This window comes from Oncorhynchus clarkii, chromosome 9, assembly GCF_045791955.1.
Source record: "Oncorhynchus clarkii lewisi isolate Uvic-CL-2024 chromosome 9, UVic_Ocla_1.0, whole genome shotgun sequence".
Lineage (NCBI taxonomy): Eukaryota > Metazoa > Chordata > Actinopteri > Salmoniformes > Salmonidae > Oncorhynchus > Oncorhynchus clarkii.
This window is the reverse complement of record NC_092155.1, coordinates 70175582-70201178: the sequence shown is the minus strand read 5'-3', so window position 1 is coordinate 70201178 and position 25597 is coordinate 70175582. Positions and strand designations below refer to the sequence as shown.

Genomic DNA, 25597 nt, shown 5'->3' with positions numbered 1-25597 from the left:
TTCAATTCTCCATTGCAAAACATTTTCCTATGATGTGAGTCACACATCACATCACCCAACTCAATGCCACAGTCCAAACCATAACTACCACATTCTGTAACACCTGTGAGACCTGCTTAAAATGTATGTAATGTCTGTCTTCAACTGAAGCAGTTTAATATGTGTTTTCACTGTCATCAAATGAATCATCACTATGCCCCTATCCTCGCTACGCTCACTTTTGCTTCTTCCCTCTCTCCCCCTCTCTTGATTCCTGATTCCCCTATAACAGACCTGTGACAGGATCAAGCAGTCAGCAGCAGGCACCAAGCGTCGTGTGTTCATCATTGAGACCATGGGAGGGTACTGTGGTTACCTGGCTACCATGGCAGGTCTGGCTGCAGGGGCGGATGCTGCTTACATCTATGAGGACAAGTTTGGAATCAGGGACCTCGAGGTGAGATGATGGATACACTCTCTCTCTCTCTCTCTCGCTCTCCCTCTCCGATGACATTGAGAGCTTTAGACACTGTGTACATAAAGAACACTACATTATGCTAGCTTGTGAAAATCTTTGGGCCAGTTTCCCGGACACAGATTAAGTTTAGTCCTGGACTATCCCACATTTAAAAAAACTACTATAGTGTACTATTCACTGTAGTGTTTCTGTGGACTTTAGTATATACTGTAGTATACTGTAGTATGTACAGTTAAATATAGTATAATTACTGTAGTAAAATAAAAGGGTAGTATTTTTGCAGACTATACTAGTAGTTACTGTAGTGTTTTTGTTTTATTATCTTTGACATAGAAGTGGAGGCTTTCTCCTTCAGGAAACCTACTGGAAGAGCATCTTTCCATAACCTGTTGGTAGTTAGGACTGGGGTCTGAACAGATAGTTCAGAGATTCAGCTCTTTTCCATAACCTGTTGGTAGTTAGGACTGGGGTCTGAACAGATAGTTCAGAGATTCAGCTCTTTTCCATAACCTGTTGGTAGTTAGGACTGGGGTCTGAACAGATAGTTCAGAGATTCAGCTCTTTCCATAACCTGTTGGTAGTTAGGACTGGGGTCTGAACAGATAGTTCAGAGATTCAGCTCTTTTATATAACCTTTAGGAACACAATATATGGTCTATACTTGCATGTAGGTTTCTCACTTATGGGTGACACAGATTGCTATATGGGGGGGGGGGGGGGGGGGGAATTTGCAGGGTATATACAAATTAAATACTGTAGTATTTACTATAGTTTAAAAAGGTGTTGTGTTTTTGCGGACGTTACTGTAGTATTTACTACATTTTTTTTGTTGCATATAATACTTTCGTATTTACTATAATATTCTACAGTATACTACAACATTTTATAGTAAGTACTACAAATTATCGAGGGATACTACAGTGTGTACACTACAGTGTGTACACCTTTAAAAAAATATATACATATTTTTTTAAATATACTTTTTTAGGAGGTAGCTTTAATATTGCAGATTGATTGTGTTTTTCATCAAAGTAATTGTCTGCATCATTTCCAATCCCCCATATGTATTTGTTTGTAAATATACAGTACCAGTCAAAAGTTTAGACACATCTACTCATTCAAGGGATTTTCTATATTTGTACTATTTTTACATTGTAGAATAATAGTGAAGACATCAAAACTATGAAATGACACATATGGAATCATGTAGTAACCTAAAAAGTGTTAAACAAATCAAAGTCTATTTTAGATTCTTCAAAGTAGCCACCCTTTGCCTTGATGACAGCTTTGCACAGCTGTTTTTGCCATATATCTTTCAACTGTGCTGTGATACTTCACAAAAGTTTTGAACCTTTCTATTCTCATAGTTTCTACAGATCGTAAATTAAAGATACAATTTTTTGCTAAAAGTATTATTGTTATATTATTGGTCGATTGACTTTGACTTTTCAAACCAGTATTGCTGTCTGCAGAGTTAGCTCCAGGTAAATGTTGCAATTCTTCAGCCATTCCTGGACCTGTGACCAAAAACAAGCTACATATGGACATTGCCTAAATAAATAATCTAATGACTCTGCCTCCTCGCAGCAGAATCTGCAGAGCTATATATAACATTCTATTGGTTGCAAGAATTTTGTATAAAAATGTAAATTGAACAATACTACGTTTTGAATCCGGCATCATTTTGCATATCAGTTCATAAATCATGTGCCATGGAATCAGTACATCTAAAATCTCTTCCCAACTATTTTGCAATCTATAGTGGTCTTTGGTCCTTAAATGAAACGGGTATATTTTTTTATTTATCACAATTTTCTTTAACCAATTTTGGTCTTTAAATGCGGAAGACACATTTCAATTGAAGGCATTTAGTTGTACAACTGACTAGGTATCCCACCTTCCTTTTCCCTAATTGCATCTCGAAGTTCCTCTTCTGTAATTTTTCCTTCACATGAGTCTTTCCGTACAGCTTTTAATTTTACATTATTAATACAAAAAAATCCATACAACGAGCTTCGGTTAGTGGAGATGGAGGATACTGAAACAATAACAGATGCATGTAGTACTTTACTTCCTCTTTCAAAATACTGTTTGGCGAATCATGGGTGACTGTAACAAGTTTCAGTAAATGATTTTTGGTAGCATTTCTATTATTATTATTGTGTCCCATACAATAATGGGATCTGCTGTACCCATGTTATGTAGGCAGCACCTTAATTGGGGAGGACGGGCTCGTGGTAATGGCTGGAGCGGAATCAGTGGAATGGTATCAAATACATCAAACACATGGTTTCCATGACGTTCCATGACGTTCCTAACATTATTATTAACTGTCCTCCCCTCAGCAGTCTCAACTGGTGTGTAGTATAGTACTCTGCAGTATACTACAGTTTACTATATAATTCTATAGTAAGTACTATAGTATACAATAGTATACTTTTACTATAGTAAAATGTAGTATTTTTGGGGGCATCAGGGAGCCTAGTGTTTAGATTGTTGGACTAGTAACCGAAAGGTTGCAAGATGGAATTCCTGAGCTGAAAAGGTAAAAATCTGTCGTTCTGCCCCTGAACAAGGCAGTTGTTCCTAGGCCATCATTGAAAATAAGAATTTGTTCTTAACTGACTTGCCTAGTTAAATAAAGGTTTAAAAAAATGTGAGCACTGTAAATCTTCATTGAACATGATTTCTAGTCCAGGACAAGGCTTAATCTGTGTCTGTTAAACCAAGACCTTTCCTATGTATAATATATAATTATTGACGATACATCTATATAAAAGTAAACATGAGGTCTCCTCTATATAAGAGTATACATGATATAAATGTTTATAGGTTTCCTCTCAATCAAAATAAAATAAAATAAAATTTGCCACATGATCCGAATACAACCGTGAAATGCTTACTTACAAGCCCGTAACCAACAATGCAGTTTTAAGAAAATAGAGTTAAGAAAAGATTAACTAAATAAAACTTCAGTTTTTTTTTTTTTTTTACATTAAATGAAAATAAACACAATAAAATAACTATAATGACTCAATGCGTGGGGGTACAGGTTAGTCAAGGTTATTTGTACATGTAGGTAGGAGTAAAGTGACTATGCATAGATAATAAACAGAGAGTAGCAGCAGTGTAAAAACAAAGGGGGGGGGGTCAGCAGCCTAATGGCTTGGGGGTAGAAGCTGTTGAGGAGCCTTTGAAACCTAGACTTGGCGCTCCGGTACCGCTTGCCGTGCGGTAGCAAAGAGAACGGTCTATGACTTGGGTGACTGGAATCTTTGACAATTTTTTGGGGCCTTCCTCTGACACCGTCTAGTATATAGGTCCTGGATGACAGGAAGTTTGGCCCAAGTGATGTACTGGGCCGTACCCACTACCCTCTGTAGCGCCTTATGGTCAGATGCCGAGCAGTTGCCGTACCAGGCAGTGATGCAACCGGTCAGGATGCTCTCAATGGTGCAGGTGTATAACTTTTTGAGCATCTGAGGACCCATGCCAAATCTTTTCAGTCTCCCGAGGGGCAAAAGGTGTTGTCATTTGCTCTTCACAACTGTCTTGGACCATGATAGATTGTTGGTGATGTGGACAACAAGGAACTTGAAACTCTCGACCCGCTCCACTACAGCCCTGAATATGTGAATGGGGGCGTTCGACCCTCCTTTTCCTGTAGTCCACGATCATCTTCTTTGTCTTGCTCACGTTGAGGGAGAGATTGTTGTCCTCCCACCACACTGCCAGGTCCTGACCTCCTCCCAATAGGCTGTCTTATCGTTGTCAGTGATCAGGCCTACAGTACCACCGTAGTGTCGTCAGCAAACTTAATGATGGTGTTGGAGTCGTTCTTGGCCACACAGTCGTGGGCGAGCAGGGAGTACAGGAGGGGACTAAGTATGCATTATATAAATGTTAGGATTCCTCTAAATATAGGATTCCTCTATATAAAAGTATACATGATATGAATGTGTCCTGACTGACTGGCTCCGGTTTACAGATGAACGTAGAGCATCTCGTGCAGAAGATGAAGACAGACGTGAAGAGAGGTTTAATTCTCAGGTGGGTTTCATTCAAGCATTCATTAATTTATTTATTCAGTAAGTTATTTATTTATTTATTTATTTATTCATTCATTCATTCATCTAGATCTCAATCTGCCATACTTGTTCTTTTCCAAAACTCTCTCCCTCCCACCCTTATGTTAAATTTTTTGGCATTTAACAGATGCTCTTATCCAGAGTGATTTCCTTAGTGGGCCCATAAAAGGTTAAATGGGATTCCATTGCATTTTCAACTCTACAAATGGCTGTCACAAAAACGGTTGTGTTATATAGCAAATGTGCCCACTCTGGTTGCAAATGCGCTCTAGCCAACAGCCCGCAAATACAGGCTAGCCTACTGTACATGATGAGATTATTAGGGATAAGAGCTACGGCAGCCAAGCATCGATCATCATGTCACCAGAATATGAGGTATTTATTGGAAAGGACCATCAAGCTCATCATGGGGACTTTCACCACCCTGTGAAGTTCATCCCAATTTATTTAATCTGTAGCCTAATAAACTGTATGCTTTCCCCAATCATAGTGGGAGGACCACACAATACAGTTGAAGTCAGAGGTTTACACACACCTTAGCCAAATACATTTAAACTCAGTTTTTCGCAATTCCTGACATTTAATCCAAATATAAATTCCCTGTCTTAGGTCAGTTAGGATCACACCTTTTTTTTTTTATGTGAAATGTCAGAATAATAGTAGAGAGAATAATTTATTTCAGGTTTTATTTCTTTCATCACATTCCCAGTGGGTCAGAAGTTTACATACACTCAATTAGTATTTGGTAGCATTGCCTTTAAATTGTTTAACTTGGGTCAAACGTTTCGGGTAGCCTTCCATAAGCTTCCCACAATACGTTGGGTGAATTTTGGCCCATTCCTCCTGACAGAGCTGGTGTAACTGAGTCAGGTTTGTAGGCCTCCTTCCTCGCACACGCTTTTTCAGTTCTGCCCACAAATTTTCCATGGGATTGAGGTCAGGGCTTTGTGATGGCCACTCCAATACCTTGACTTTGGACTTAAGCCATTTTGCCACAACTTTGGAAGTATGCTTGGGGTCATTGTCCATTTGGAAGACCCATTTGCGACCAAGCTTTAACTTCCTGACTGATGTGTTGAGATGTTGCTCCAATATATCCACATAATTTTCCTCCCTCATGATGTCATCTATCTTGTGAAGTGCACCAGTCCCTCCTGCAGCAAAGCACCCCCACAACATGATGCTGCCACGCCCGTGCTTCACGGTTGGGATGGTGTTCTTCGGCTTGCAAGCCTCCCCCTTTTTCTTCCAAACATAACGATAGTCATTATTGGTAAACAGTTCTATTTTTGTTTCATCAGACCAGAGGACATTTGTCCAAAAAGTACGATCTTTGTCCCCATGTGCAGTTGCAAACTGTAGTCTGGCTTTTTTATGGCAGTTTTGGAGCAGTGGCTTCTTCCTTGCTAGGCAGCATTTCAGGTTATGTTGATATAGGACTCGTTTTACTGTGGATATAGATACTTTTGTACCTGTTTCCTTCAGCATCTTCCCAAGGTCCTTTGCTGTTGTTCTGGGATTGATTTGCACTTGTCGCACCAAAGTACGTTAATCTCTAGGAGACAGAACGCATCACCTTCCTGAGCGGCATGACGGCTGCGTGGTCCCATGGTGTTTATACTTGCACACTATTGTTTGTACAAATGAATGTGGTACCTTCAGGCATTTGGAAATTGCTCCAAAGGATGAACCAGACTTGTGGAGGTCTACAATTTTTTTTCTGAGGTCTTGGCTGATTTCTTTTGATTTTTCCATGATGTCAAGCAAAGAGGCACTGAGTTTGAAGGTAGGCCTTGAAATACATCCAGAGGTACACCTCCAATTGACTCAAATTATGTCAATTAGCCTATCAGAAGCTTCTAAAGCCATGACATAATTTTCCGGAATTTTCCAAGCTGTTTAAAGGCACAGTCAACTTAGTGCATGGAAACTTCTGACCCACTGGAATTGTGATAGAGTGAATTATAAGTGAATTACTCTTTCTGTAAACAATTGTTGGAAAAATTAATTTTGTCATGCACAAAGTAGATGTCCTATCTGACTTGCCAAAACTATAGTTTGTTAACAAGAAATTTGTGGTGGTTGAAAAACGAGTTTTAATGACTCCAACCTAAGCGTATGTAAACTTACGACTTTAACTGTATATCAGTGACCCCAAGTTTACGTCAGTATCATGGTTATTACATGAATATTTGCTCATAAAGGCGTTTCCACACCTATTTCACACATAATACATTTTACCTACTCAAAACGATCCCACCATCTCGTTGCCCAAATGAGAAAACCCTCGAGCGTCAGCCCTGCCTCCATAACCATCTTTCATTAAGGATTGTCATGTGTATCCTACCAGAGTCCTTAGCAGGATAGTTTTAAACCCCTTTAATGCTTAGATGGAAACCCGGTTATGGTAAGCAAATAATTCCTCCATAAAGCAGCTATCAGCAAAGTCAGTGCTTGTGCTCTGTATCCTGTTTGTGGTCAGGAATGAGAACTGCAATGCCATGCCAATTCAACTGTAAATATACAAAATATTCATGTTTTGATCTCATCTGTACTCCTTTCCTCTGTCTCAGGAATGAGAACTGCAATGCCATGCCAATTCAACTGTAAATATACTGTACATTCATGTTTTCCTCTGTCTCAGGAATGAGAAATGCAATGCCAACTACACTACAGACTTCATCTTCGCCCTCTATTCTGAGGAGGGCAAAGGTGTCTTCGACTGCCGCAAGAACATCCTGGGACACATGCAACAGGTCAGTTAACAGTCTGCTCACAAATGGCACCCTATTCCCTTTATAGTGCACTATCTTTGACCAGGGCTGTGTTCAAAGAAGTGCTCTATGTAGGGAGTAAGTGCCATTTAGGATGTAACCACAGTTTCAATTAATTACAAGAGTGCTCCTAATTGGGTTTAATTCCATTTCAAGTAATTCAATTGAGAAAGTAATCTGAAATTCCAATTTTCCCTTATTACTTATAAAACTTAACCAGAACATGAAGTACATAAAGTTTAGTTAAGTAATCCAACCTCAACTCTCCCCTCCCCTGTACTCCACTCTCCCCTCTCCCCCTCTAACTCTTCCCCTCTAACTCTCCACTCCCCTGTACTCCCCTCTCCCCTCTAACTCTCCCCCTTGTCCTCCACTCTCCCCTCTCCCCCTTTAACTCTGCCCTACCCTGTATTCCACTCTTCCCTCCCCTGTCCTCCACTCTCCCCCTCTAACTCTCCACATCCCTGTACTCCACTCTCCCCTCTAACTCTCCCCCGTGTCCTCCACTCTCCCCTCTCCCCCTCTGACTCTCCCCTCCCCTGTCCTCCCCTCTCCCCCTCTAACTCTCCCCTCTAACTCTCCACTCCCCTGTCCTCCACTCTCCCCCTCTACTCTCTCCTCTCCACTCCCCTGTCCTCCACTCTCCCCTCCCCTGTCCTCCACTCTCCCCTCTCCCCTCTGACTCTCCCCTCCCCTGTACTCCACTCTCCCCTCTCCCTCTCTAACTCTCCCTTCTTTCCTCCCCTCTCTTCCCCCCCCCCCCCCACCTTTGTCCTATTCCCTCTCCCCAGGGCGGAACCCCGACACCTTTCGACAGGAACTTTGGTACAAAGATGGGCTCCAAGGCTGTTCTGTGGCTCACAGAGAAACTCAAGGAGATGTACAGACATGGTAAGACAGGCTGTGGGGTGTCACCATTAAAAAATACTGAGATAAAGGAATGAGAGGCATATTGCTGCACCCAAATACACATCGTTTTGAATTCACTCTTAGAAAAAACGATTCCAAAAGGGTTCTTTGGTTGTCCTCATAGTAGAACCCTTTTTGGTTCCAGGGTGAAATATTTGGGGTTCCATATAGAACCCTCTGAGAAAAGGGTTCTACCTGGAACCTAAAAGGGTTATTCAAAGGGTTCTACAATGGGGACTGCCGAATAACTGTTTTAGGTTCTAGATAGAACCCTTTTTGGTTCCATGTAAAAACCCTTTTCACAGAAGGTTCTACATGGAACCTAAAATAGTTCTACCTGGAACTAAAAAGAGTTCTACCTTGAACCAAAAAGGGTTCTTCAAAGGGTTCTATTATGGGGACATCCATATACAGTGCCTTGCGAAAGTATTCGGCCCCCTTGAACTTTGCGACCTTTTGCCACATTTCAGGCTTCAAACATAAAGATATAAAACTGTATTTTTTTGTGAAGAATCAACAACAAGTGGGACACAATCATGAAGTGGAACAACATTTATTGGATATTTCAAACTTTTTTAACAAATCAAAAACTGAAAAATTGGGCGTGCAAAATTATTCAGCCCCCTTAAGTTAATACTTTGTAGCGCCACCTTTTGCTGCGATTACAGCTGTAAGTCGCTTGGGGTATGTCTCTATTAGTTTTGCACATCGAGAGACTGAAATTTTTTCCCATTCCTCCTTGCAAAACAGCTCGAGCTCAGTGAGGTTGGATGGAGAGCATTTGTGAACAGCAGTTTTCAGTTCTTTCCACAGATTTTCGATTGGATTCAGGTCTAGACTTTGACTTGGCCATTCTAACACCTGGATATGTTTATTTTTGAACCATTCCATTGTAGATTTTGCTTTATGTTTTGGATCATTGTCTTGTTGGAAGACAAATCTCCGTCCCAGTCTCAGGTCTTTTGCAGACTCCATCAGGTTTTCTTCCAGAATGATCCTGTATTTGGCTCCATCCACCTTCCCATCAATTTTAACCATCTTCCCTGTCCCTGCTGAAGAAATGCAGGCCCAAACCATGATGCTGCCACCACCATGTTTGACAGTGGGGATGGTGTGTTCAGCTGTGTTGCTTTTACGCCAAACATAACGTTTTGCATTGTTGCCAAAAAGTTCCATTTTGGTTTCATCTGACCAGAGCACCTTCTTCCACATGTTTGGTGTGTCTCCCAGGTGGCTTGTAGCAAACTTTAAACGACACTTTTTATGGATATCTTTAAGAAATGGCTTTCTTCTTGCCACTCTTCCATAAAGGCCAGATTTGTGCAATATACGACTGATTGTTGTCCTATGGACAGAGTCTCCCACCTCAGCTGTAGCTCTCTGCAGTTCATCCAGAGTGATCATGGGCCTCTTGGCTGCATCTCTGATCAGTCTTCTCCTTGTATGAGCTGAAAGTTTAGAGGGACGGCCAGGTCTTGGTAGATTTGCAGTGGTCTGATACTCCTTCCATTTCAATATTATCGCTTGCACAGTGCTCCTTGGGATGTTTAAAGCTTGGGAAATCTTTTTGTATCCAAATCCGGCTTTAAACTTCTTCACAACAGTATCTCGGACCTGCCTGGTGTGTTCCTTGTTCTTCATGATGCTCTCTGCGCTTTTAACGGACCTCTGAGACTATCACAGTGCAGGTGCATTTATACGGAGACTTGATTACACACAGGTGGATTGTATTTATCATCATTAGTCATTTAGGTCAACATTGGATCATTCAGAGATCCTCACTGAACTTCTGGAGAGAGTTTGCTGCTCTGAAAGTAAAGGGGCTGAATAATTTTGCACGCCCAATTTTTCAGTTTTTGATTTGTTAAAAAAGTTTGAAATATCCAATAAATGTCGTTCCACTTCATGATTGTGTCCCACTTGTTGTTGATTCTTCACAAAAAAATACAGTTTTATATCTTTATGTTTGAAGCCTGAAATGTGGTAAAAGGTCGCAAAGTTCAAGGGGGCCGAATACTTTCGCAAGGCACTGTAACTGTTTTAGGTTCTAGATAGAACCTTTTCTAAACAAGAGTCTAAGTTTTTACCTACTGATACCAGTTGTTAGTTTGTCTCATTGAGTATAACGCCATGTGACCCCATCTGTCACCCTGCCTTCTCTCTCCTCCAGGTCGTATCTTCGCTAACACCCCAGACTCTGCCTGTGTGCTGGGCATGAGGAAGAGAGCACTGACCTTCCAGCCGTTGGCTGAGCTTAATGAACAGACAGACTTCGAGTAAGATCCTTTCATTCTCAGAGATTTCTTCTTAGAAACCCAAGGCACTATGACGCTAAAACATGAGAGTGGCAGTTGCTGACTGTTGCTCACTCTCCTCAACATTAATTGAGTCATACTTTAACACCCTGTTCATACTGATCCACAGTTCAAGTGGATATTGTGAGTGCATATCCCTCAACTAATATCTGTTTCGAAAAGGAACATTCCTTCTTCTCTTTCTGACTACATCGCTGTTTTCACATTATGTATATATACATAATGGTATGTAATGAATTAAAGGTCAAAAAGTGGTGAAGGGTCCCTTTAACATCCCTCTACCCCCCTCTGCTGTCCTGTCCAGGCACCGCATCCCCAAGACATCGTGGTGGCTGAAGCTGAGGCCCATCATGAAGATCTTGGCTAAATACAATATCAGCCTGGACACATCTGAGCATGCCCACATGGAACATGTGATCAAGAAGAGGGTGTCGATGCCCGCACCACTGATGAAGAAGCACAAGGAGGAGGTAGAGGAGGAAGAAGAATAGGGGGAAGATGAGGAGCAAATAGAGGAGGAGGAGGAAGAGGAAGAAGAGTCATTTATTTTTATTAAATGTATGTGTGTTTTACATGTATGTTTCTGGATGAATTAATCATCTGAACCAGAGTTACATTATTTTGTGCCCGTTGTTTCCTTTCTGATCTCCTTGGTCTTCTCAACTATTTTTCCTCACATACTCTTTCTTCGCGTCTTAATCAGTGAACTCGGTGGGCTGCCCTGCTCTGGGAGCCAGTTTTGCCTTTCTTCAAGAATTAAACACTTGTTATTATTTTGACTCTTGTGATTTATTTTTCCATGGTTTACAGTATTTTAATGCTTTTTCTCTCCAATAAAACAAAAGTGCAATATAATGACATTAGAATCATAACATAATCTTAAAAAATAGGTTCAATGTTTTAAGGGGAGAATTGGCTGGTGGCCGCTTTGCAAAATAGAGAACTCACTCAGCATTCAGAAGCTAAACGTGATGATATGCAAAGGAGGGACGCACCCAAAGTTGCATGTGTTCTCACATCTCACCCAAACTTGTCAAAGAGGGACCTCTCCATCAGACAGACAACCTAACCTCAGGATTCCTTCTCCATGCCCTCCTACTTCTACTGTCACCTTGGTACTGTATCTTTACATTCATTACCTTTAGGATGTACTCTGTTGTCAGGACCTTGCCTCAACGTTCACTTCACCTGGGAAGTCCCTGATGTCCCCAGCCTGTCTTGCAGAAGGAGATTCCAGAACTGGGAGACAGAGAAGTGGATGTGTTGGTGCCATCCAGGTTTGTCAGTAATTTTTACAACTTAAAGTGCAACTCAAGTCCGAATCCAGCAGACTAAAAGTCACAAGGACACTACTGTAACCCGACTCTTTATCATCGAACTCATGAAACCTCAAGAGCAGGTGACAGACCTGTCATACTAATGGGCCTGTTCAGAAGCTCTCAGGTATGAGATTGTAACATGTCTGTCAAACTTTTCAATTGTTCTTAGTTGAAGAAAACTTGGGCTCACTGGTCAAATCGTGTTGGTTAGGAGTAGGAAACAACATAATTGGCTGCTTTGTAAATATATTGCTAACACTAAACAGTGTCTTTGGGACTGTTTTCATATATTTTTTAAAATTGCATATTTTATGAAAAAGTACATTAAACAAACAACATTAATGTATCTCATGCTGAGTACCATCTGAAACAGTGTGGTGACCCTCTCTCTGTGAAGAGGAACTGAAACTAGAATAACAAGAGTGTAAAACTGTTGAAGACAGCACCTCTCTCTCTCTCTGTGTCTCTCTCTCTCTACCTCTCTCTCTGTCTCTGTCTCTCTCTGTCTGTCTCTCTCTCTACCTCTCTCTCTGTCTCTGTCTCTCTCTGTCTGTCTCTCTCTCTCTGTCTGTCTCTCTCTCTGTGTGTCTCTCTCTCTCTACCTCTCTCTCTGTCTCTGTCTCTCTCTCTACCTCTCTCTCTGTCTCTGTCTCTCTCTCTGTCTGTCTCTCTCTCTACCTCTCTCTCTGTCTCTGTCTCTCTCTCTCTACATCTCTCTCTGTCTCTGTCTCTCTCTGTCTGTCTCTCTCTCTCTGTCTGTCTCTCTTTCTGTGTGTCTCTCTCTCTCTACCTCTCTCTCTGTCTCTGTCTCTCTCTGTCGGTCTCTCTCTCTCAATTCAATTCAAGGGGCTTTATTGACATGGGAACCATGTGTTTACATTGCCAAAGCAAGGGAAATATATAATAAATACAAAATGAACAGTAAACATTACACTCACAAGATCCAAAGGAATAAAGACATTTCAAATGTCATATTATGGATATATACAGTGTTTTAAGGATGTGCAAATAGTTCATGTACAAAAGGGAAAATAAATAAACATAAATATGGGTTGTATTTACAATGGTGGGAGTTTATCAAATTTGGATTTGTTTTCGAATTCTTTGTGGCTCTGTGTAATCTGAGGGAAATACAGTGCAAAGTATCGGAAAGTATTCAGACTCCTTTCCATTTTCCCACATTTAAAAAAACCTGATTATATATTTTTTCCCTCATAAACCTACACACAACACCCTGTCATGAGGAAGTGAAAACATGTTTTTAGACATTTTTGCAAATATATAGAAAAATATATATATATATCATATTTACATAAGGATTTAGACCAATTGGTATGAGACTCAAAATTGAGCTCAGGTGCATCCTGTTTCCAATTATCATCCTTGAGCTGTTTCTACAACTTGATCAGAGACCACCTGTGGTAAATTCAATTGATTGGACATGATTTGGAAAGGCACACACCTGTCTATATAAAGTCCCAGAGTTGACAGTGCATGTCAGAGCAAAAACCAATCAGTGAGGTTGAAGGAATTGTCCGTAGAGCTCTGAGACAGGATTGTGTCGAGGCACAGATCTGGGGAAGGGTACCAAAACATTTCTGTAGCATTGAAGGTCCCCAAGAACACAGTGGCCTCCATCATTCTTAAATGGAATAAGTTTGGAACTACCAAGACTCTTCCTGAGCAATCAGGGGAGAAAGTCATTTGTCAGGGAAGTGACCAAGAACCCGATTGTCAATCTGACAGCGCTCCAGAGTTCCTCTGTGGAGATGGGAGAAGCTTCCAGAAGGACAACCATCTCTGCAGCACTCCACCAATCAGGCCTTTATGGTAGAGTGGCCAGATGGAAGCTACTCTTCAGTAAAAAAAAAAACATGACTGCCCGCTTGGAGTTTGACAAACAACACCTAAAGGACTCTCAGACCATTTTTTTTGTTTATCTATTTATGTATTGAAATTTAAAAATATATATTTTTATCAAATTTATTTTTGTTTTTGTTTTATATATGTATATATTTTTAATTATACATTTATTTTTAATTTATCTATTTATATATTGAAATTTAAAAATATATATTTTTATCAAATTTATTTTTGTTTTTGTTTTATATATGTATATATTTTTAATTATACATTTATTTGTAATTTATTTTATTTATTTGAGGTATTTTCTTAACTGCATCGTTGGTTAAGGGCTTGTAAGTAAGCATTTCACTGTTGTTTCCGGCGCATGTGACAAATCAAATTTGATTTGAGATTCTCTGGTCTGATGAAAAAAAGATTGAACTCTTTGGCCTGAATGTCAAGCGTCATGTCAGGAGGAAACCAGGCACCATCCCTATGGTGAAACATGTTGGTGGCAGCATCATGCTGTGGGGATGTTTTTCAGCTGCAGGGACTGGGAGACTAGTCAGGACCGAGGGAAAGAGGAATGGAGAAAAGTACAGAGAACCTTAATGAAAACCTGCTCGAGTGCTCAGGACCTCAGACTGGGGCGGCGGTTCACCTTCCAACAGGACAACGACCCTAAGCACACAGCCAAGACGACGCAGGAGTGGCCTTGGGACAAGTTTCTGAATTGTCACTTTAATAACTCTACCTACATGTACATATTACCTCAATTACCTCGACTAACTGGTGCCCCCGCACATTGACTCTGAACCAGTACCCCCTGTATATAGCCTCCACATTGACTCTGAACCAGTACCCCCTGTATATAGCCTCCACATTGACTCTGAACCAGTACCCCCTGTATATAGCCTCCACATTGGCCCTGTACCGTAACACCCTGTATAAAGCCTCCACATTGACTCTGTACCGGTACCCCCTGTATATAGCCTCCACATTGACTCTGTACCGGTACCCCCTGTATAAAGCCTCCACATTGACTCTGTACCGGTACCCCCTGTATAAAGCCTCCACATTGACTCTGTACCGGTACCCCCTGTATATAGCCTCCACATTGACTCTGTACCGGTACCCCCTGTATATAGCCTCCACATTGACTCTGTACCGGTACCCCCTGTATAAAGCCTCCACATTGACTCTGAACCAGTACCCCCTGTATAAAGCCTCCACATTGACTCTGTACCGGTACCCCCTGTATAAAGCCTCCACATTGACTCTGTACCAGTACCCCCTGTATATAGCCTCCACATTGACTCTGTACCGGTACCCCCTGTATAAAGCCTCCACATTGACTCGGTACCGGTACCCCCTGTATAAAGCCTCCACATTGACTCTGTACCGGTACCCCCTGTATAAAGCCTCCACATTGACTCTGTACCGGTACCCCCTGTATAAAGCCTCCACATTGACTCTGTACCGGTACCCCCTGTATATAGCCTCCACATTGACTCTGTACCGGTACCCCCTGTATAAAGCCTCCACATTGACTCTGTACCGGTACCCCCTGTATATAGCCTCCACATTGACTCTGTACCGGTACCCCCTGTATAAAGCCTCCACATTGACTCTGTACCGGTAACCCCTGTATATAGCCTCCACATTGTCTCTGTACCGGTACCCCCTGTATATAGCCTCCACATTGACTCTGTACCGGTACCCCCTGTATATAGCCTCCACATTGACTCTGTACCGGTACCCCCTGTATAAAGCCTCCACATTGACTCTGTACCGGTACCCCCTGTATAAAGCCTCCACATTGACTCTGTACCGGTACCCCCTGTATAAAGCCTCCACATTGACTCTGTACCGGTACCCCCTGTATAAAGCCTCCACATTGACTCTGTACCGGTACCCCCTGTATATAGCCTCCACATTGACTCTATAACGGTACCCCCTGTATAAAGCCTCCACATTGACTCTGTACCGGTACCCCCTGTATAAAGCCTCCACATTGACTCTATAACGGTACCCCCTGTATAAAGCCTCCACATTGACTCTGTACCGGTACCCCCTGTATAAAGCCTCCACATTGACTCTGTACCGGTACCCCCTGTATAAAGCCTCCACATTGACTCTGAACCAGTACCACCTGTATAAAGCCTCCACATTGACTCTGAACCAGTACCACCTGTATAAAGCCTCCACATTGACTCTGTACCAGTACCCCCTGTATATAGCCTCCACATTGGCCCTGTACCAGTACCACCTGTATAAAGCCTCCACATTGACTCTGTACCGGTACCCCCTGTATAAAGCCTCCACATTGACTCTGTACCGGTACCCCCTGTATATAGCCTCCACATTGACTCTGTACCGGTACCACCTGTATATAGCCTCCACATTGACTCTGTACCGGTACCCCCTGTATAAAGCCTCCACATTGACTCTGTACCGGTACCCCCTGTATAAAGCCTCCACATTGACTCTGTACCGGTACCCCCTGTATAAAGCCTCCACATTGACTCTGTACCGGTACCCCCTGTATATAGCCTCCACATTGACTCTGTACCGGTACCCCCTGTATAAAGCCTCCACATTGACTCTGTACCGGTACCCCCTGTATATAGCCTCCACATTGACTCTGTACCGGTACCCCCTGTATAAAGCCTCCACATTGACTCTGTACCGGTACCCCCTGTATAAAGTCTCCACATTGACTCTGTACCGGTACCCCCTGTATAAAGCCTCCACATTGACTCTGTACCGGTACCCCCTGTATAAAGCCTCCACATTGACTCTGTACCGGTACCCCCTGTATACAGCCTCCACATTGACTCTGTACCGGTACCCCCTGTATATAGCCTCCACATTGACTCTGTACCGGTACCCCCTGTATATAGCCTCCACATTGACTCTCCACCCCCTGTATAAAGCCTCCACATTGACTCTGTACCGGTACCCCCTGTATAAAGCCTCCACATTGACTCTGTACCGGTACCCCCTGTATACAAGCCTCCACATTGACTCTGTACCGGTACCCCCTGTATAAAGCCTCCACATTGACTCTGTACCGGTACCCCCTGTATAAAGCCTCCACATTGACTCTGTACCGGTACCCCCTGTATAAAGCCTTGCTATTGTTATTTTACTGCTGCTCTTTCATTATTATTATTTTTTTTTGGGGGGGGGGGGTTCTTAAAACTACATTGTTGGTTAAGGGCTTGTAAGTAAAACATTTCACTGTAAGGTGAAAGAGCCCGGACTGGAACCCGATAGAACATCTCTGGGGAGACCTGAACATAGCAGCGCAGCGACGATCCCCATCCAACCTGACAGAGATTGAGAGGATCTGCAGAGAAGAATGTGAGAAACTCCCCAAATACAGGCGTGCCAAGCTTGTAGCCTCATACCCAAGAAGACTGGAGGCTGTAATCGCTTCCAAAGGCACTTCAACAACGTACTGAGTAAAGGGTCTGAATACTTCTGTAAATGTGATATTTGAGTTGTTTTTTTATTATATACATTTGCAAAAATGTCTAAACCTGTTTTTGCTTGGTCATTATGGGGTATTGTTTGTAGATTGATGACGAGGGGACAATTTAATCCTTCATTTTGGGTCAATCACAGGGTCAGGTATTCTGCTACAGTGTACTCTCTGTTTAGGGCCAAGTAGCATTCTAGTTTGCTCAGATTTTTTGTTAATGTGTCAAGTAATTATCTTTTTGTTTTCTCATGATTTGGTTGGGTCTAATTGTGTTGTTCTGGGGCTCTGTTTGTGCTTGTGAACAGAGCCCCAGGGCCAGCTTGCTTAGGGAACTCTTCTCCAGGTTTGTCTCTCTGTAGGTGATGGCTTTGTCATGGAATGTTTTGGAATCACTTCCTATTAGGTGGTTGTAGAATTTAAAGGCTCTTTTCTGGATTTTGATAAATAGTGGGTATCAGACTAATTCTGCTCTGCATGCATTATTTTGTGTTTTTCATTGGACACAGAGGATATTTGTTCAGAATTCTGCATGCAGAGTCTCAATTTGGTGCTTGTCCCATTTTGTGAAATCTTGGTTGGTGAGCGGACCCCAGACCTCAAAACCATAAAGGGCAATGGGTTCTATAACAGATTCAAGTCTGTTTTTGACAGATCCTAATTGGTATGTCGAATTTTATGTTCCTTTTGATGGCGTAGAATGCCCTTCTTGCCTTGTCTGTCAGATCGTTCACAGCTTTGTGGAAGTTAAATGTGGTGTTGATGTTTAGCCGAGGTATGTACTGTATCGTTTTTTGTGTGCTCTAGGGCAACAGTGTCTAGATGGGATTTGTATTTGTGGTCCTATAATATTTTTACATTGCCAAAGCAAGTGAAATAGATAATAAACAATAAAATCTCTCTCTCTCTCTCTCTGTCTGTCTGTCTGTCTGTCTGTCTGTCTGTCTGTCTGTCTGTCTGTGTATAGGCAGACAATGAGAAAGGTGTGGCTGGCTGTGGTGGTTCTTCTGATACACTTCAGTGAGCTGAGAGGATCTATGGGTAAGTGGCGATGCACATAGCGAATGGAGAACCCATCCTCTGAAAGGGTGTGTTTTTCACAGACAGACTGCATGCCTCTGTGTCCATGCTCTCTAGGCCTGGATGGAAGATGCCTGTCTAAGCCCACCTGCACTGAGTGTCTGAGAAGCCTTGGCTGTGCCTGGTGTAAACAGAAGGTATCTCAATCTGTTATTATTTTTTAAATTTGTTGAGAACATTCTACCAGGCTTTGAATTACTTTGGTGTGGGTTACACTCAAAACAAACCTCCATAGCAATAACATAGTATGTACATACAGTATGTATCAACAATATTCATATTAGTCCTCAGATCCTTTACACGCCTCTCTATTCAAGCAGAAACTTTCAAGCCATCTGTCAAAGTTGTGTTCTGTTGACCTCTAACCTGCAGGATTTCCTGGCGCAAGGGGAGCCAGACGAGCGTCGCTGTGACAGGGAGGAGGCACTGAGAAAGAGACACTGCTCTGACGGACAGGTCCTGAACCCCCAGCCTGCAATACGGAGCAGGGCAGAGGAGCCAATGGGGAACGGGGTCCAGCTAGAGCCACAGAACCTCCACCTTAAGCTAAGAGTTGGTGAGGCCTTAGGACTTACACGTATGGACACACGGAAGCCGGGAAGGCACACTCTTAGAGTCGGTACACTCTTAGAAAAAAGGATTCCAAAATGGTTCTGCGGCTTTCCCCATAGGATAACCCTTTTTGGTTACAGGTAGAACTATTTTAGGTTCCATGTAGAACCCTCCATGGAAAGGTTTATACAAGGAACCCAAATAGGTTCTACCTGGAACCAAAAGGGGTTCTTCAAAGGGTTCTGCTATGGGGACAGCTGAAGAACTCTTTTTGGTTCTAGATAGCAATTTATTTTTCCTAAGAGTGTAGGGACTGAGGACTCACACACACACAGGCAGGCACACACACACACACACACACACACACACACCTGAGTCAGTGAAGACTGTAGACAGCAGACAAAACAGGTTGAAATTAGGTCATTAGAACAAGAGAACAACCAGTTCTGGTGAGGATTTAAACTTCTACAAAGTATCCCCACTGATTGGTCCACTGATTATTATAGGGAAATCAGAGGACATTTTACTTTGCAAGTATAACTTATCTTAGGCTAATATTACTATCTCATACAATATGATATTGATTGTTGATAGCCCAAGGCCTAAGTAAGTATAAAATATGTTATGTTTGATCAATGCTCCTTTGATCAATCACATGCACATTTGATGGTTGATCACTTTTCCTCTTATCACCCTCTTCTGTTTAAATCCCAGGCATGCCCCAGTCATTTGAGGTGAGGTTCAGGCGTGCAGAGGTTTATCCCATAGACCTGTACTACCTGATGGACCTGTCTTTCTCCATGAAAGATGACCTGAAGAACATTAGGAACCTGGGACCGGAGGTGGCCACTGCCATGAAGAACATCACCAGTGCTCTCAGGATAGGTGAGTGTCACTGTCCAGCCATTATGGGGCTTTGGAAGGTGTTGCTCTCAAACTTCTTGTGTCTGTGCATCTCAGCTCCATCACTTCCCGTCAACCGGTAAGATTATATGACCCTTGAACAGAGCATACAATTCACCCATCAGCCCAACTCAACCAATTCATGCAGAGGAAAGTTTGCCCACCTTACCGTTTTGATTTGGACTGAAAGTTTATGCCTGATCCGATCGGAACCTGTTGACAATCCCTGTCAGGTTCAGGCTAATCTCATCCATCAGCCGGCTGCAGCAGTTGAGCCTAGGGATGAGGTTCACACTTGGGGTCAAAAGTCTAGCCCTCATAGTGTTTCTCTATCCCCCTCAGGCTTTGGTTCCTTTGTGGATAAGGTGGCGGTACCCTACGTCAGTACAGTGGAGGCCAAACTGGCCAACCCATGCATTGAGGGGTACAAGAACCCCTGCCAGCCTGCCTTCAGCTTCAAACATGTACTGAAGCTCACTGAGGATGTTGAAGAGTTTGAGAGAAAGGTGAGCCAGTAGAGTTACTTACGACTTTGAACTCCTTGTAGAACATCACTTCCAACTCCAGGCTTCTTCTTCTTCTTTTTGTCTTATTTTCCTTCTTCTTCTTCTGTCCTGCGCCATTGGTTCAAGGTATTGCCATGTCAGTCCTTTATTAATTTCCTCTTCTGTGTCACGCCTTTAGGTGAGCAAGCAGAGCATCTCCAGTAACCTAGACAACCCAGAGTCAGGCTTTGACGCCATCATGCAGGTGGCTGTCTGTCAGGTAAGAACGAATGGCTGATTGGTGTTTCAATAGAACTCAGAACTGTATTTTGAAAATAGAGTTAGAGAGAAAACCGTGGAAAAGAACAGCAAATAAGCTTCATTGAGCCTTTATGCACTGGCCTGACCTAAGTATGTCTAATCACATAGAACAGCATACTGTACATAAAGTCCAATAAAATAAAATCAAATTTTATTTGTCACATGCACCGAATACAACATGCACAGACCTCAACAGGTAAAAACTTTTTTTTTAAAGTAAGAGATAAGAAAAACAAGTAATTAAAGAGCAGCAGTAAATAACATTAGCGGGGCTATATACAGGGGGTACCGTTATAGAGTCAATGTGCGGGGGCACCGGTTAGTCGAGGTAATTGTGGTAATTATGTACATGCAGGTAGGGTTATTAAAGTGGCTATGCATAGATAATAACAGACAGTAGCAGCGGCGTATGGGGGTGGGGGTGGGGGAGGGATGCAAATAGTCTGGGTAGCCATTTGATTAGCTGTTCAGGAGTCTTATGGCTTGGGGGTAGACGCTGTTTAGAAGCCTCTTGGACCAAGTCTTGGCGCTCCGGTACCGCTCGCCGTGCGGTAGCAAAGAGAACAATATGACTAGGGTGCCTGGAGTCTTTCACAATGTTTAGGGCCTTCCTCTGACACCACCTGGTATAGAGGTCCTGGATGGCAGGAAGCTTGGCCCCGGTGATGTACTGGGCCGTACGCACTACCCTCTGTAGTGCCTTGCGGTCTGAGGCCGAGCAGTTGCCATTCCAGGCAGTGATGCAACCCGTCAGGATGCTCTCAATGGTGCAGCTGTAAAACCTTTTGAGGATCTGAGGACCCATGGCAAATCTTTTCAGTCTCCTGAGGGGGAATAGGTTTTGTCGTGCCCTCTTCACGACTGTCTTGGTGTGCTTGGACCATTTTAGTTTGTTGGTGATGTGGATGCCAAGGAACTTGAAGCTCTCAACCTGCTCCACTACATGAGAATGGGGGTGTGCTCGGTCCTCCTTTTCCTTTAGTCCACAATCATCTCCTTAGTCTTGATCACATTGAGGGAGAGGTTGTTGTTGTCCTTGCACCACACGGTCCTCCCTATAAGCTGTCTCATCATTGTTGGTGATCAGGCCTACCACTGTTGTGTCATCAGCAAACTTAATGATGGTGTTGGAGTTGTGCCTGGCCGTGCAGTCATGAGTGAACAGGGAGTACAGGAGGGGACTGAGCACACACACCTGAGGGGCCCCCTTGTTGAGGATCAGTGGGGCGGATGTGTTTCCTACCCTTACTTCCTGGGGGCGGCCCGTCAATCCTGGGTCAGCACAATGTTTAAGTCATTGTTTTTATATACTGTAATATTGTATGTACTGTATATGTAGTTTAAAACCCTCCACCCAACCTGTCTGTAGGATGACATTGGCTGGGGTAATGCAACTCGTATCCTGGTCTACACCTCAGACGATATCTTCCACCTGGCAGGTGATGGGAAGCTTGCTGGGATCTACCAACCTAACGACGGGAAATGCCACCTGAATAGCAATGGGCTCTATAATAAGGACACCGTTTATGTGAGTGAACCCTATGTCCGTCCCTAGGAAGCTATCTCTTCTCACAAACCAACCTCCACACAAATGTATTTTAGGACTATCCCTCAGTTGGACACCTATCTCAGGTCCTATCAGCCAATAACATCAGGCTGATCTTTGCAGTGACAGACCAGCATATTCAAAACTATGAGGTAAGGAATTCAGTTACTGAAGACTTGAGTTTGCTCCCTTAGCAATGTCTAAAACTTTTGGATACGGTGTGCCCTAATGAACATGACCCTCAAACTCCTTTTCTGAACCCCCATCCCAGGCACTCAGTGAGATGATCCCCCAGTCGGTGGTGGGCCTCCTGGAGGATGACTCCAGCAACGTTGTTCAGCTCATCTCTGAGGCCTGCAACGTGAGTCTATTTATACCTACTGCACAAACCCAACTATGGCATTTCAGTTGTACTGAAAGATTCATGATGACCTCTTCCACTGATGTCCTCCTCAGAACCTATTGTCCTCCATCCTCCTGGAGCACCGTGACGTCCCACCAGGCCTGGGGGTCTCCTACAACTCCCACTGTGGTGATGACAGGCTAGCTCAGGGGCAGGACAGAGGGGAGTGCAGTGATGTCAGAACCAATCAACAGGTAAAGCAACTGGCAGGTTAAATACTGTGGCAGTAGCAACGTCCTCTAATAATGCCCAGTGAACTGTATACTCAAAAAGCACTGTCAATACAACTGACTCAGAAAAGCCAAGGTATAATTCTAGGTTTGCACTTAGTCATCCACTACAGTTAACAAAAATGTGGTACAGCATGTGGAGACCCAGGGGACCAGACAAATAAAAAACTGCTTTTATGAACCCTATTGATCATTCGACTGTATAGGTCAATTTCACAGTTACTGTGACCAGCTCGAGCTGTCTGTCCAAGACAGAGTCTTTCATCATCAAAGTGCAGGGTATCAATGAAGAGCTGAGGGTTACCGTGGAGACGCTGTGTGACTGTGACTGTCAGGACTCCGAGGAACAGTCATCCCAGTGTCATGGCAATGGAACATTCCACTGTGGTATCTGTAGGTAGGTAGTGGCACCCAACTTACAGCCGTGCTGATTTTCACTATCTTCAGCATTAAGTTGTGTATTGAAGAGGGACATTTCATCATCTTGCTGCTGTATGTTGGTTGAAATTGATGTGGTGCAGACATCAGTGCTTTGTTGAAACCAATAACCTTGATCTTTGGGTCTAGGCCGGGTTGCTGCAAAGGTCTTTGCGACAACTGTTGATGTTAAAAGGGCTTTGAGAATACATTTACTTATAGAATCACTGTGTGAAGGCCAAAAGCTGAAATGCGTTGGCTCTATTTTTAACAGAAAATTAGCTTTTTTATTTAATTCCATTGTCCTCCAAGAGTTGCTGAATCTCCTCTCTACTTGACCATGGTTGTTTTACAGCTGTGATTCAGGACACACAGGCCAGCGTTGTGAGTGTGAAACACAGCCGGACAAAGACACCAGTCTGGCCTCAGAGACCCTGTGTTCATCTGCACAGACAAACAGCACAGGCACACCACTGTGCAGCGGCCATGGGAGCTGTGTGTGTGGCCAATGTATCTGCTGGGGCCAACACAGGGGCCAACACTGCCAGTGTGACGACATTAGCTGTAACCGTCACAACAACATGATCTGTGGCGGTAAGGGGAAGTTAGGTTTAGAATGGGGGTGTTTAAAATGTCCTTTAGAATGTGTTTATCACCTGGTTTCACTGCTTTTTCTTCTCAACCACTTTAGTTTAATATGCTGAAAATTATTATCCTATCTGGCTCAAAAGAGCTGGAGAGGGTTTTTAGTACAGTCTGCATTGAGATTATTAACGCCCCTGTATGTGTTCTGTCCGTGTTCTGCAGGTAATGGGAGGTGTGACTGTGGTAACTGTGAGTGTTTCCACAACTACACAGGCCCTGCATGTGAATGCTCTACCCTCACAGATCAGTGCCAGACCAGTAATGATGGAATCTGCTCTCACCGAGGACAGTGTGAATGTAATGAATGCCATTGTCACCCTGGTTTCTTTGGCAGCCACTGCACCAAGCCCCTGGCACCATGTGACACATACCGGTGAGAAAAACCTGATGTGCTATATATGCCACATAGTAGATGCTTTTATCCAAAGCAACTTGTATGTAATCTCAGAGGGAATTGACCCCACAACCATGGCACTCTTACCAATAGAGCTATACAGGACATTTTATCTTCCAAATATTAGTCCATGATCATTTCAACAGGTGCAACGTATTACTTTAGCTACAGTTTTGTTTCCACACTATTACTATTAGTTGGTTGCTATATACTGTATATTTGAGTACGAAGGACCAAATAAAACATTTTCCTTGGTGCGTGTTTTAGGGCCTGTGTTGCTTGCATGTTACATGAGTCAGCCATAAACATGTGTCACCATCCCTGTGGCTCTGCCAAGCCTATCCGCATCAATGGGACTCAATCATTCACCTGTCAGGATGATCCTGTACGTTTTAATGTGGAACTCCTCATAAATACTGGTGACATCTTTGTCTACTACACAGATACTCCAAGTAAGTTTTATATTGTCAAACTGTAAATTATAGAATAACTTTATTTTCCCCATAGAGAACTTCCGTATATTATCCGAAGCCAATCCTAAGCAACACCCCTTGGTAATAAATCGTGTCTTTTTTTTCTCTTGTCTTGTGGTGTCTTCCTCAATTCCTGAAAGGAGGGATTGACCCATGGATTATAAACATGGGGAAGGCAGTGGTAGGAATCGTTTTACTGGGTGTCATCATGATAATAATTTACCGGCTGATGTTAGAAGTGTCCTACCAGCGGGAGCGTAGAAGTTTCCTGAAGGATAAGGAAAATATCTGCTGGGAAGACGTGAGTATAAGAAAAGAGAGAAAGGGACAATTATAATATGCACCATCCAAAAACACAGTCAAAAGTAGAAAAAGGCAGCACGAGTGTGATTCAAAATTTGAGGCATTTGCTGACCCTTTGAAGGACAAAAACTATGTTGATGGGTTGCTAGATTTAAGTGTTATTTCCTACATTTTTTATTTATTTATTACAGACTCAAAATCCACTGTTCCAAGAGGCCAAGACAACATTCACCAACCCCATGCAAGTGTTGGAGCCAGATGCAGATTGTGCTACATCAACCTTTGGAAAATAAAACAAATGTGATGTGGTCTATTATGGCTCAGCTGAATTGTTGTAGGAGATATGATACTTGGTGGGATTTTTATGTGGCTGGAGATTTTTTGTTGTTAAATGTACATGTGAAAGAACCCAAGGAAAGTGGTGTTCTACTTTGTGTATGAATAGTAGCTTTCATAATCCTGCCAAAATGTAGAACATCACATCACACTATATCCAGTGATCCTCTGATATGAAATCAATGGTTTAGAAACGTTATAGCGACTCCCCCAAAAAATGTGTTGCCATTCTTTGATAAAACGTACAAAATGTATTGTAGCCTACAATAAAAGTACAGTATTTCAAGAAAGAAAAGACGCTACTTGTTTGTATATCCG

General features: G+C 42.8%; 2 protein-coding genes across 4 annotated transcripts in view; both read left to right on the top strand.

The window, feature by feature from the left end:
* LOC139416876 (ATP-dependent 6-phosphofructokinase, muscle type-like) overlaps window positions 1-11316 on the top strand; it is a 30621-nt gene extending 19305 nt beyond the window's left edge. Inside the window, exons 16-21 of the mRNA XM_071166032.1 lie at window positions 272-436; window positions 4446-4507; window positions 7190-7301; window positions 8111-8210; window positions 10399-10504; window positions 10848-11316. Of these exons, the coding sequence (XP_071022133.1) occupies window positions 272-436; window positions 4446-4507; window positions 7190-7301; window positions 8111-8210; window positions 10399-10504; window positions 10848-11034 (732 nt within the window). The 3' untranslated portion in view covers window positions 11035-11316. The remainder of the gene's footprint in view (window positions 1-271; window positions 437-4445; window positions 4508-7189; window positions 7302-8110; window positions 8211-10398; window positions 10505-10847) is intronic.
* A 201-nt stretch (window positions 11317-11517) lies between these two features.
* Window positions 11518-25581, top strand: LOC139416875 (integrin beta-7-like). 3 transcript variants are annotated; one of them, XM_071166029.1, is made up of 17 exons: window positions 11518-11986; window positions 18159-18232; window positions 18329-18408; window positions 18644-18827; window positions 19538-19708; window positions 20069-20232; window positions 20411-20491; window positions 21902-22060; window positions 22135-22230; window positions 22350-22439; window positions 22535-22675; window positions 22918-23108; window positions 23484-23722; window positions 23936-24146; window positions 24435-24619; window positions 24781-24941; window positions 25135-25577. In XM_071166029.1, the coding sequence occupies exons 2-17, from the start codon at window positions 18166-18168 to the stop codon at window positions 25234-25236; spliced, it is 2322 nt and encodes a 773-aa protein (XP_071022130.1). In that variant the 5' UTR covers window positions 11518-11986; window positions 18159-18165; the 3' UTR covers window positions 25237-25577. The 3 variants fall into 3 exon arrangements, with proteins under 3 accessions (XP_071022130.1, XP_071022129.1, XP_071022131.1); XM_071166028.1 differs by having other exon boundaries at window positions 11547-11820; window positions 25135-25581; XM_071166030.1 differs by having other exon boundaries at window positions 11579-11820; window positions 24784-24941; window positions 25135-25574.
* Window positions 25582-25597: the final 16 nt, after the last annotated feature.

What these genes read in the sequence shown, in the direction of transcription:
- LOC139416875 (XM_071166028.1), top strand. Translation starts at nt 18,166, where the DNA reads ATGAGAAAGGTGTGGCTGGCTGTGGTGGTTCTTCTGATACACTTCAGT. An exon ending in CACCAGTGCTCTCAGGATAG is followed by an intron (nt 19,709 to 20,068) that starts GTGAGTGTCACT and finishes TATCCCCCTCAG; the next exon opens with GCTTTGGTTCCTTTGTGGAT. An exon ending in GCACCATGTGACACATACCG is followed by an intron (nt 24,147 to 24,434) that starts GTGAGAAAAACC and finishes TGCGTGTTTTAG; the next exon opens with GGCCTGTGTTGCTTGCATGT.